This window comes from Pipistrellus kuhlii, unplaced genomic scaffold, assembly GCF_014108245.1.
Source record: "Pipistrellus kuhlii isolate mPipKuh1 unplaced genomic scaffold, mPipKuh1.p scaffold_m20_p_101, whole genome shotgun sequence".
In the NCBI taxonomy this organism is placed as follows: Eukaryota; Metazoa; Chordata; class Mammalia; order Chiroptera; family Vespertilionidae; genus Pipistrellus; species Pipistrellus kuhlii.
The window spans coordinates 500488-513094 of NW_023425407.1; the positions used below are offsets into that span (position 1 = coordinate 500488).

A 12607-nucleotide genomic window follows, 5' to 3' on the forward strand; every position below is an offset into this window, starting at 1 on the left:
CTTTTTTTTGTTGTTGTTGTTCCGGCCAATCAGGCCGCTCGAACTGAGACTTCCCGGACTCGCAGGGCCTTCGGCCAGACTCCGCCCCGCCCCACGCCCCCCTCTCCCTCCGCCCCTGCCCCCCCCCCCCCCCGCCGCCTCCCCCATCCCCCCGCGCCCTCTCGGGGCCCAGCGCGCGGAGAGACGGACACGGACACCGGCGTTCCCGAAGCTTTAAGCAAAGGTCTGTGGGGCCGCGCCCGCCGGCACATCAGTCATCCACTTCGGCCAAGGTCTGGGCCTCGTAGTCCGAGTGCCGGATCCCGAAGCTCCAGCCGCCGGCCTTCCGGGACTGGGGGCCCAGGAGACGCCGCTGACCTCGCAGACCGGCCCTGCGGCTCTGCACCCGGGTCCCTGTCCTGTCCGCCCTTCACCCCTTCCTGCCCCGGGCTCAGACCCTCCATCCGGGACCCGGCCTCAGACCCTCCATCCGGGACCCGGCCTCAGACCCTCCATCCGGGACCCCGCTCTCACGTCCCCGGACCTGACCCTTGGCCCCTGGCCCCCAGGTCACCTGGTCCACATTGTAGGCTGCGGGTCCTGGGTTCTGGCTGTGGTCTTGGGGGGGCACCGTCCGCGGCTGCATCGAGAACTGGGGGGCCCGAGACTTGTAGATGCCGGGGTTCACCACGGGGTAGGTGCCGGGACCTGGGGTCTGCGGAGGGGCGCTGGGCTCGGCTCCATTCCGTGGTCCCCGGCCCGCCCCGGCTCCCTCCCCGCGCGGAGCCCGGCCTCACCTTGCTCAGGTCCTCGAAGAAGCTGCCCACCACGCTGCGGCCATACATGGAGTAGGTTGGGGCTGAGACCTTTCCGATGACTCGCGGGCCCAGGACCGAGGGCACGGTGTAGGCGGCGGGGCCTGGAAGGCACGAGCAGGGGTGGGGTGAGCCGGGCGGCCGCAGGGTCGGCGGGGTGCGGGAACGGGCGGGGTCTCTCACCTGGGCTGTCGTGCTCCACCTGGACGCCCCAGTTCCGGGGCGCGATGGTGTGCCGGGGCGCGCTGGGGTACGCGGCGTTGCCCGCTCGCTCCGGGAAGTACCTGCCTGCGGGGCGACCGGAGTGAAGGCGGAGCCCGGCCTGGGCCCGGTTTGGGGGGAACCGCGCCGCCGTTCGTCTGAACCCGCGGGGCTTGGAGTTCTGTGAGGTCCGATTCGGAGCCCCGGCCTTGGAGTGCTAGGGTCCCTCCCCGGGGTCGCGCTTGGGCGGGTTCTGGGTGCAGCTCGGCCCGGGCGCCGGGGGCCCAGGGTCCTGACCGGGTCCGGGGGTGACGCTGGGCGCGGCGAGGCGCTGGCGGCCGTGGATGGAGTAGGCGGGGGAGCAGTCCGGGCCGCGCGCCGTCATGCGCGCCGGCACCAGGTAGCCGGGCCCGGGGCCGAACGACTCCAGCTGCTTGGGGAGGCGCAGGCCGAAGGAGAAGGCGGGGGCGCGGGCCCGCGAGGGGTCGTGCAGGAGGTAACCTGCGGGCGTCCAGCGTCACCGGTCCGGCCGCTCTCGCCGGGCACAGGCGCCCCCGCCCTGACCTCCAGCCTCCAGCCCAGGGCACGGCACCCGCTCCCGGCACAGACTCGCCAGCCCTTCCTCCCGCCCCGCCCGCGCAGCCCCACGCGCCGGTACCCGTGTTGGAGGGCAGCTTGTATTTGGGCCCCGGGCTCCGGTAGAGCGCCGCGATGGGGCCGCGGGGCCGGTGCGGCCGCCAGGGACCGACCCAGAGGTCTGACCCCATGGCGCGGTAGGTGGTCTACGGCCCGCAGCACCTGCGGACAGAAGGTGGCGGTCCGGCCCCTCCTCCCCAGCCTCTTCCCTGCAGCTCCAGGGCGAGCCAGGCGGGGCTCCATCCGTCTCCCAGGCACCAGGAAAACGCGGTGCTTTCCCAGCTCTGTGTGTGTGTGTGTGGGGGGGGGGGGGGGAGAGACACGCGAGGGGCTATCTCAGCGCTGTGGGGGGCGCAGGGCAGGGACCCAGCTTCGTGGCCTTCTCCCATCCCCCACCCCCAAACTGAGTGAGTTGGGGTGCCCGCGCCAAGTTTGGACTCAGCACCGCCGGGAGGGAATCCCCCGGTTCTGGGGGGCTGGGGTAGGTTGAGGGCATCTGGTGAAGACTCCACAGCAGGGCTGCGGCACCGGGACGGGTGGGGTGTCTGGAGTGGGGCCAGAAGTTGATGCACTAACCTGCTCCTGTGGCTACCGGCTGGGAAGGCAAGTGGGGTGAAGGGGCCAAATCCCAGACCCCATTGTGTCCCGGTGCTGCTGCCTGGCAACCCAACTGTCTGGCCCCGCCCTCTCCTCCTTGGAGCCTGGTGTTGGCCGCGGACCAGTACTCGGGCCTCAGGCTTTCCCAGACTTCATACACCCATTCCAGGAATGGACAGATGTTCAGACGAAAAGCAGGTATTAGGACAAAAAATCGTAATACAGTCAGCAGGCTCAGTTGATTATTATGTGGAGAGAGAGAGTGTTACATCTATTTAAGCCCACAAAGTACGGTATTTGCAAAATATCGTTGTGTGCCAAGCCACTCAAACGTACACACACCCATGCAAACTAAGAGGTGAACTAGGACAGATGACTCTATCGTAATCCAAAGCAATTCTAAACAAACAGTAAAATGTTTAAAAAGCAAGCAAACCTAAATAGTTAGAAATTAGAAAATTACCTCTTAAAAAACCCTGAATTAAAGAAAAACTCAAATATGAAGTTTCAAAGTATATATAAAACTGCAAAGGTACATGCCTTCACACCCAGCTCTATAGGACATAGCTAAAGCTGTCTGTGTTCAGAGAGAAACAAAGTCTTCCTTGATTTCATTATAATGAAGAAAAAAATTTTAATAAACAACATCTTACAAATATGTTAGGAAAAAGAAGTCAAGTGCACTGCTCCTTAGACCAGAAGTACGGGTCTGTTCTGCCAAGCGTGGCACTCCCACCAGCTCCGAGAGGAGAAGGGCAGGGAGGAGTGTCCCCTGGTCTGGAGGGACTTCCTGGCCTTTGTCAAGTGAGTGCTGAGCCCAGAGAGCCAGCCCAGGAGTGAGAACAAGATGGACTGTGGGACGGCCAGCTGCACCTTGCTCCCCAGCTCAGGGCAGCCTGGAAATGCAGGAAATTCACACTCCATGGGGGAGACTTTTAAAAAATATATTTATTGAGGAGATCCAAGATGGCTGCGCCCAGGTGAACACCTAGCCGCAGCCGCACACAACAATTTCAATAAAATACAACTAAAATATAAAACGGACATTGCCCAGAACTACTGGAAGGTTGACTGACTGGAAATTCTACAGCGAGAAGCAAGGAGAAAACCAGAAGGAGGCGCGGAGGAGCTGGAAAAGCCCAAGGTACGGAGACGGAGAGGAGGGAGGCCTAGTGCCTGGCAGGCGTTCCCTAGCGGAAAGGAGATAAAACTCCGACTGTGCTGGGCCCCCGACTGCTCTGAACCCCAGTTCTAGGCCAGACCCCGGGGACTCAGGCTCAGCCATAGGGAGCCGGGCTGTAAGGCGGAATCCCGGGGAGAGGCGAAAGGAGGTCCCGGAGGCGCTCACACCGCGCGCAGAGAAGGGATGGTCGGCTGTGCCGCGGGATTGCCCTGACGGGAAGGAGACTGGGGCTCCAGACTGCTCTGAACGCCACCTCCAACTCCACTTCCAACTTAACTGAACCCCAATACCGGGCTCATTGGGGGAGAGCATAGACTGTTTGGCAGCAGGCGAAAATCGAGGGCACCTTTCTCTCAGAGGCCCTGGCAGTGAGCACTGAAGGACCCGCATAGGGCGGGGCTGACGAAAGCCAAAGCTGCAGGCTCCACCCTGAAACCCCGCCCCATCTGTAACTGCGAAATGCGACAACAAAATAGATCACAAACGAAAGAAATGGAGGACAAAAAGTGTCTGGATATAGAGTTCAAATCTACGCTTATAAGGTTTTTCAAGAATTTCCTAGAAAAGATGGATAAGGCCTATGAGGATATGAAAAGAGATCAACTAGAATTAATAAGGAGTCAACAAGAAATGATAATGGATCAACAAGAAATAAAGAATACATTGTCTGAAATAAAAAATATTTTACAGAGTCCTAAAAACAGAAGGGAAGATCGCAAGAATCAAGTCAAAGATTTGGAACATAAAGAGCCAGAAGACACTCCTCCACATAAGCTAGAAGGCAAGAGAATCCAGAAAATTGAAGATAATGTAAGAAACCTCTGGGACAACTTCAAGCGAACCAATATCAGAATTATGGGGGTCCCAGAAGATGAGAGAGAGCAAGATATCGAAAACATACTGAAAGAAATAGTGACAGAAAACTTCCCCCACCTGGTGAAAGAATTAGACTTACAAGTCCAGGAAGCACACAGAACTCCAAACAAAAGGAATCCAAAGAGGACCACACCGAGACACATCATTATTAAAATTCCAAGAGCAAAAGACAAAGAGAGAATATTAAAAGAAGCAAGAGCAAAGAAGGTAGTAACCTATAAAGGAGCACCTATACGATTGTCAGCTGACTTCTCAACAGAAACCATGCAGGCCAGAAGGGAATGGCAAGAAATATTCAAGGTGATGAATAGCAAGAACCTACAGCCAAAAATAATCTACCCAGCAAAGCTATCACTCAGAATCGAAGGCCAGATAAAGAGCTTCACTAATAAAAAAAAGCTAAAGGAGTTCATCACGGCCAAACTAGAATTATATGAATTGCTGAAGGGGGTTCTTTCAGAAGAGAAAGTAAACAAAGATAAAAATTATGAACAACAAATACATAACTATCAACAAGTGAATCTAAAAACCAAGGAAATTTAAAAAAATCTGATGAACAATATTAACTGTTGAATATAATAGAATCAGAGGTATGGAAGGGGAGTGAACTGACGATTCTTGGGGAAAAGGGGAGAGGGGGGCGTGGGAAGAGACTGAACATAAACTGTGCACCTATGGATGAGGACAATGGGGAGAGGGGAAAGGGCAGAGGGTGGGGTGGGAACCTGGTGGAGGAGAGCAATGGTGGGGGGGAAAAAAAGGAACATTTGTAATAATATGAACAATAAAAACTTATTAAAAAAATATATAAATAAATAAAAAATATATATATTTATTGATGAGAGAGAAACATTGACTTACTGTTTCACTTATGCATGCATTCATTGGTGCATACATGGTTGCTTCTTGTTTCTGCCCTGACCGGAGAGTGAACCATGGCATATTGGGGCACTGCTCTCTCACCATCTGAGCTACCTGGCCAGGGCCAAGGGGAAGAGCTTTGATTGGATTAATTCTTCCCCTGAAGGACAATACTGAGAAATGATGAATTTATTTGGCCTCTTGGAGGCTGATCCCTTGAGAAGTCAGCACGCTCAGTACCCAGTGGTGGTTTCCTCCCTATCCTGCCCCCTGGGGTCACACCTTCATAAAGCAGTGCTCAGTTTCTGCCTCAGCTTGGCTTTCCTAGGAACCCAGGCTTAGTCCATTTACTTTTCAGTCTTTATTTAATTATAAGGACATTTAAAACTATGGTCATGAATCCTCGCTGGTTTGGCTCAATGGATAGAGGGGACTGAAGGCTCCGGATTTGATTCCAGTCAAGGGCATGTACCTTGGTTGCAGGGTCTTCCCGGCCCCAGCCCTGACCTGTGCAAGAGGCAACCAATCAACACGTTCCTCTCACATCATTGTTTCTCTCCATCTTTCCCTCTTTTCCAGTCGTCTCTAAAAATCAATGGAAAATATCCTAAAGTGAGGATTAATAATAATAATAAATCAACAAAAACTTATTTAAAAAAACCCACCTAAACTCTTAATTAAAAAAAAAATATGGTCATGGGCTCTCCTGAAATATGGTTTTAGTTATACCTGTAGTTTTTGATACACAACATTCTTATTGTTATTAATTTTAAAAAATAGCTTGGCTATTAAAAATGAAACAGCATTTTTGTGCAGGTGTTTGTGTAGACATTTCAGTTTTTTGGGATAAATGCCAGGAGTATTGCTGGGGAGATGGAAACTGTATGTCTGTTTTTGTTTTAATAAACTGCCAAACTTTTCAGAGTGGTTGAACCATTTCAATGTATGCTGCTGAGAGTCATCCACATCAAACTGGAATCGAATGGGTGACCTCTTAGTTCAATGTTCAACCATTGAGCCACACAGGCCAGGCCTATAATAGTTTTAAAATAGCTACTTAAAAGTTTACATCATGCCCTAGCCGGTTTGGCTCAGTGTCAGCCTGCTGACTGAAGGGTCCCAGGTTTGGTTCCAGTCAAGGGCATGAACCTTGGTTGCAAGCACATGGATGTTTGAGGCAGCTGACGGATGCTTCTCTCTCATAGATGTTTCTAGCTGTCTATCCCTCTCCCTTCCTCTCTGTAAAAATAAATAAATAAATAAATGTATTTTTTTAAAAAGTTTACATCAGCTCAGATTACATACATTTGAAAGAGATTTCTGTGGCCCCTTCCGTAATCTTGAGCTCTTATTTTGGAGGACGATATGCATAGCACCTATCACCAGAGGGCGCTCTGTATACACTGCACCACCTGGCCCCTTCCCTCCTCTTCCCACTGAAGGTACAGTTTGTCTAGTTTTAAGATTTATCATGGGGAAATATTTTATAATGTGTGGCAAGGAAGAGATACTTTTCTTTTGATTTACTTTGTTCTTGCTTTTAAAAAAGATGTTTTATTGACTTTTTACAGAGCAGAAGAGAGAGGGATGGAGAGTTAGAAACATTGATGGGAGAGAATCATCGATAAGCTGCCTCTTGCACACCCCTACTGGGGATGCACCCACAACCAAGGTACATGCCCTAGACTGGACTCGAACCTGGGACCTTTCAGTCTGCAGGCTGATGCTCTATCCACTGAGCCAAACCGGTTTCTGCTTGTTCTTTTTTTTAAATTTATTTTATTATATATATATTTTATTGATTTTGTACAGAGAGGAAGGGAGAGAGATAAAGAGTTAGAAACATCGATGAGAGATGGACATCGATCAGCTGCCTCTTGCACACCCCCTACTGGGGATATGCCTGCAACCAAGGCACATGCCCTTGACCGGAATCGGACCCGGGACCTTTCAGTCCCCAAGCTGACGCTCTATCCATTGAGCCAAACTGGTCTTTCAGTCCCCAAGCTGACGCTCTATCCATTGAGCCAAACTGGTCTTGGCTTGTTCTTGCTTTTTAAAAAAATATATTTTTATTGATTTCAGAGAGGAAGGGGGATATATATATATATATATATATATATATATATATATATATCAATAATGATAGAGAATCACTGATCAGCTGCCTCTTGCACACCCCCTAATGGGGCTCTAACCTGCAACCTGGTGTACAGGATGATGCTCCAACCAACTGAGCCACACCAGCTGATTATACAGTATTTTTGTTGCTTTAAAAAAATTCCAATAACAGAGAAACCTTATATTTGATAGGGTTTGCTGGTCTCCACCATCTTATGTACATTAGTTATCCATTGTATTAATCTTGGAATTATGTCTACATTTCACTATGCTTTTCCTCCACTAAGGAAAGGTCCCAGCGGGGCACCGTCTAGCTTTGTTCAGGTTGAGGACCAGGAGTGGTGGGCTCTTGTGGGTGTTCCAATGGCCCAGCTCACGTGTGGATGTCCTTCCCCTCCCCAGCCCATGGCATATGGGTGGCGATGGTTGCTGGTAGGGGAGACTGTCTCCATTCTTGTACTGCTTGTGTCAGCTCTGAGGAAACGGAAGCTCCCAGTACGTAGGCCTGATTCCCGCCTTATTCCTTGTATTGACTGGGACGGCAGTTGGAAAAGGAGCCCTTGGTCTGAGGGACCTCCCAGGGACCCATTTTGATTTTCACTTTCACCTTGATGGTAATTTGGGACATGCACACTGTCATAGCACAACTAGAGTAACTGTTAGGGTTCACGGTGTGTGGAGTGATCACGTGTGCTTCTGAACGTTTCTCCCCCGGGCAGTGCATTCTCACTCTCTGGGAAGTTAGGGAGGGAACATGGCCTACCCTCACAATAGTTACTCTACCCAGGGCCCAGTTTGGCCCTCGATATGGATTGTACAAAGGGAGGTGTTTTCTTTCCTTGGTCACCGGTGTGTCTCCAGGACCCATTGTGGTCCTCAGCACCTTGCGAAGTTGGTAGGGATGATTTCCTGAGCTTGGTTCCTCCCCACCTCGGCGTCTAAGGTGTCAGTTGGTGGACACCTCTCCTGTTTTCTGGAGCAGCCTGCAGCTCAGACCTGTGACGGGTCTTAGGAAGCTGGGTGGAGGTGCCTGATGGGGTGCATGTAAGGATGTCATCTACATCCTCTCAAGTCTTCGGATCCCAAACTGAACCAAGAGGCAGAGCCTGGAAAAGGACAGAGAATAAGGGCAGTGTCCAGAAAGCCTGCCCCAAACCTGAGGTCCACCTTAAGGCATGGGCCCACCTTCCACCCTCTTGCTGACATCTAATATGCTCGGGCGGGCGAGCTGTGAGGCAACCTGATGGGTGAGATACCTGAGGCTCAGCAGAGCCCAGGCTGGGTGCCAGGGACGCATCTTGGCCACCTCTTTGGTGCCAGGGAGAAGTCCTATGTCCCAGAAGAAGGAACGAGTACATGTTGTGGGAGCCCTGCTCTGTCCCTTTTTCATGTCTGGGCCCCTCCTGGCACCTGTCTCAAGATTTACTCCTGAAATCAGCTTAAGTGAGATGCAGATGGAGGAGGCAAAGCTCTTTTTCTGAAAAACCAGGCCCAGAGGGGAGGCAAGCTGTCTGCCAGCCGGAGCCTCTGCCTGCCGGCCTGGGAGGGGCCTGGGTCCCAGTGCTGAAGGTGGGAGTGGAGTGATTCAGCCAGGACAAGGGAAGGTTGAGGATTGAGACAGGACACCAGGTGTCAAGCTGATGGAGCCCACAGGACGGGGGATCTCGGCTGGATGACGGGAGTAGGTAACCGGAGTTGCATCAGCCTGACTCAGGGCTCTCCAGGGCCTGGCGAGAGCAGCACGTGGGCATGAGAGTGGACACTGGAGGGGCAGAGGGCAGCCCAAGGGGCTCTAGAAGGGCTGTGTGGGCTGTAATAATTCAGGCCAAATAAAGGGAAATACAACTTCTGGATTTTTTAAATTTAAATCATTTTTTTTCCCTCTTGACAACTTAGAAAATTGCTTTTGAAAACTGTGTCATATCTGCTGAACTCAGGCAAGAGAAAGTCCTAAGGCCGGTAGAGCAGAGGTGTGGGGCCTCCTCCTGAGCCTCAAAGTGTCTGGGGAGAGAATAGTGCCAGCCCCCTCTGTGCACCTTAGCCTTCTCTGTGCTGGTGGTGCTTGGTGTCAGGACCCACACCCTCCCTCCTTAGGCTGAGACCAGCCTGTGGCTTGGCACCAAGGCTATGGCCCCACCCCCACCCATCCCCCACTGGCCTCCAGTGGAATCGTCTTCTCGAGTTTCTGGTAATTTTATCAGGGCTGCATCGTGTTGCTAAAACTACAGATAACATCTCCCTATGGTAACTGTTCCCCACTAGAGCCCCCTGAGGCTGGACCCAGGCTCAGAGGAGGGACACTGGGGTGTGGGATGTCTTTGGGGGCATGAGGGTCTATGAGGCAGAAGCAGGCTGGCTGGGATGCTGGAACCGTATTGAGGTATGCTGCTTGCCATTGGAGCTTCTGGAACATGGGGTCTGGAGCTGGGTGGGGGGCCTGCTAATCGTCTCCTGGTATCTCTAGCTGGGCCCTGTGGACAGGCCCCTAAGCCCAGGTACCGGCACAGAGAGCCACCCCTCCCCAGTCCAGGTCCACCTTAACTGGGCGGGGCAACAGCTGATGCCATCTTCACGGAGGGCAGCTCCAGCCTGAGTGGAGGACTGGCTTTGGAGGCACTCACAGCTCCCAGCCTGCTCCCTGGCGGCCCAGCACCATGATCCAGGGCGCCCTAGAACCCGGTGGCCCCGGCTGGGGCTGGGACGGGGATGGAGACGATGACTGGGACGGTGCTGTGCTCACCCTGTTGGCGCTGGCTGTCGTGGCTGCCACGGCCCTGGCCCTGCACTGGTTCGGCTCTGAGCAGGACCGGGAGGCAGCAGGGCCAGCATCCACCGGCCCCCAAGCCCAGCCTTCACAGGCAGGAGGAGCTGGGCCAGCCCTGACCCCAAAGTCCAAGGTCAGTGGTGGCATCGAGGGACACAGCTCTGGGCAGGGGAAGCCAGAGCCTCCAGGACCGAGCCAGGGGACTCCAGCTACAGCAAGTGCCCAGGACCACCAGCCCCACGAAAGTGAAGATCTGACTGCCACAGCCGCAGCCCCACCCAAGGCACCCAGCGAGGCGGCCAGCGGAGAGGCCTTGGGACAGCAGCATGACAGTGCCACCTCTGAAGTCTCCCGAGGTGCAGGAAAGCAGCAGCCCCGGCCAGGTGCTGCCCTCCTGGGCAGGAGCAAAGCAGGGGGGACACCTGCCCCTCTCCTGATACACTTCACTCCTCCGAGTCTGGACAGAGACGTGGAGGTGCAGGCAGAGGCAGCAGGCATCCCAGCCAAGGCGCCAGCTCCCCAGGCCCCGGTCCACACGGTGGAACAGGACACCGGCTCCTGGAAACACGGAGTGGGGCCACCTGGCTCACTGGGGAGACGGTCAGGCAGCCGGCGGAGGCAGGTGGATAACAGCCCAGGGGAGAGAACCCGGCACCTCCCAAAGCTGGACCCCCTGCGCCTGGGAGCGGCGGTGAGTGTGTGGGACGCTGTGGATGCAGCCAGCACCTTCTCTGCAGGTGCCCAGAGGCCCCTTTACCGCCATGAGCTGCCCCCACCAGACTCGGTGCAGGCTGGACGCCTGACAGATGGCTCAGAGAGGGGGTGTGGGAGAAGCAGCCCCCAGTCAGACCGAGTTTTAGCTCTGGATTCAGGGACCAAAGCTGGTGAGAGCAGGGAGTCTCAGGGGTCCCCAGCCTCTGTGGAAGGCTGGCCTTGGGCAAAGAGGGAGGTCCTTGTCACCAAGAGCTTCAGCCAGACCCCAGGCTTCACAGGACCACGGCCAGAGGGACAGCAGTGGGGACACCCACTCTTGTCTCAAGAGGGGACCATAGTGACCTGCACTATAGGAAAGGTTGGGGTGAATGGCTCTGGTGACCACTCTTTCTTCCGCTCAGACTCAGGCAGGATAGAAAAGCAAGGGACGCGCAGTGGACAGGTGGCTGGCTGGCTGGACACAGAGAAGCCAGCTACAGACGGCCTTGGTTGTGCCCCCTCTCCGCATCCCTCAGCCACACCCCGCCTACTCATGCCTAAGCCCCTCTCACCCTCAGCTTCCCTGACTGAAGCACATACCAACCGAGGTCTCTTACCTGCAGCCCAGACTCTTCCAATCGTCTCTCCTTCACACTCTTTGCCCCTCAGAGTTGATCAGGGTCCTGCCAAGGATGAAAATATCAGAGCAGTGTCAGCCCCCATCTCAGCCCCTGCCCCATCCCCAGCTGCACTCCCAGCCCCAGGCCCAGCTACAGCTACAGCCCCAGCCCCTGCCCCAACCCCAGCCACAGCCCCAGCTGCATCCCCAGCCCCAACCCCAGCCACAGCTACAGCCCAAGCGCCTGCCCCTGCCCCAGTCCCAGCTACTGCCCCAGCCCCAGCCGCACCCCAAGCCCCAGCTGCATCCACAGCAGTAGCTCCAACCGCTGCCCCAGCTGCACCCCCAGCCCCAACCCCAGCCACAGCTACAGCCCAAGCGCCTGCCCCAACCCCTGCCCCAGTCCCAGCTACTGCCCCAGCCCCAGCCGCACCCCAAGCCCCAGCTGCATCCACAACAGTAGCTCCAACCGCTGCCCCAGCTGCAACCCCAGCCACAGCTCCAGCTCCAGCTCCAGCCCGAGCCCCTGCCCCAGCTGCAGCCACAGCTCCAGTTGCTGCTACATTCCCAGCCCCTACCTCAGCCCCAGCTGCAACCACTGCCCTTACCCCAGCCCCTGCTGCAACCCCAGCCCCAGCCTCAGCTCCTGCCCCAACTGCAACCCCAGCCCCTGCTGCAACTCCAGTCCCTGCTCCTGCTGCAACCCCAGCCCCTGCCCCTGCCCCTGCCCCTGCTGCAACCCCAGCCCCTGCCCCTGCCGCAACCCCAGCCCCTGTCCCTGCCGCAACCCCAGCCCCTGCCCCTGCTGCAACCCCAGCTCCAGCCCCTGCCCCAGCCCCAGCCCCTGCCCCTGCTGCAACCCCAGCTCCAGCCCCTGACACTGCCTCAGCCCCTGCCCCTGCCGCAACCCCAGCCCCTGCCCCTGCTGCAACCCCAGCTCCAGCCCCTGCCCCAGCCCCAGCCCCTGCTGCAACCCCAGCTCCAGCCCCTGACCCTGCCTCAGCCCCTGCCCCAGCCCCAGCCCCTGCCCCTGCTGCAACTCCAGCCCCTGCCCCTGCTGCAACCCCAGCCCCAGTCCCTGCTCCTGCTGCAACCCCAGCCCCAGCCCCTGCCCCTGCTGCAACCCCAGCCCCAGCCTCTGCCCCTGCTGCAACCCCAGCCCCAGCCCCTGCCTCAGTTGCAACCCCTGCCCCAGTCTCTGCTGCAACCCCAGGCCCAACCCCTACCCCAGCCCCTGCCTCTGCTGCAACTCCAGCCCCAGC

At 55.9% G+C, this 12607-nt stretch overlaps 1 protein-coding gene across 1 annotated transcript; it reads right to left on the reverse strand.

The window, feature by feature from the left end:
* Window positions 1–132: 132 nt before the first annotated feature.
* Window positions 133–2345, reverse strand: ODF3B (outer dense fiber of sperm tails 3B). The gene is made up of 7 exons (XM_036430140.2): window positions 2208–2345; window positions 1654–1793; window positions 1293–1496; window positions 978–1082; window positions 777–898; window positions 554–694; window positions 133–331 (listed from the first exon to the last, which is right to left on the reverse strand). Exons 2-7 carry the CDS (start codon window positions 1760–1762, stop codon window positions 251–253), a joined length of 762 nt encoding a protein of 253 aa, XP_036286033.1. The 5' UTR covers window positions 1763–1793; window positions 2208–2345; the 3' UTR covers window positions 133–250.
* Window positions 2346–12607: the final 10262 nt, after the last annotated feature.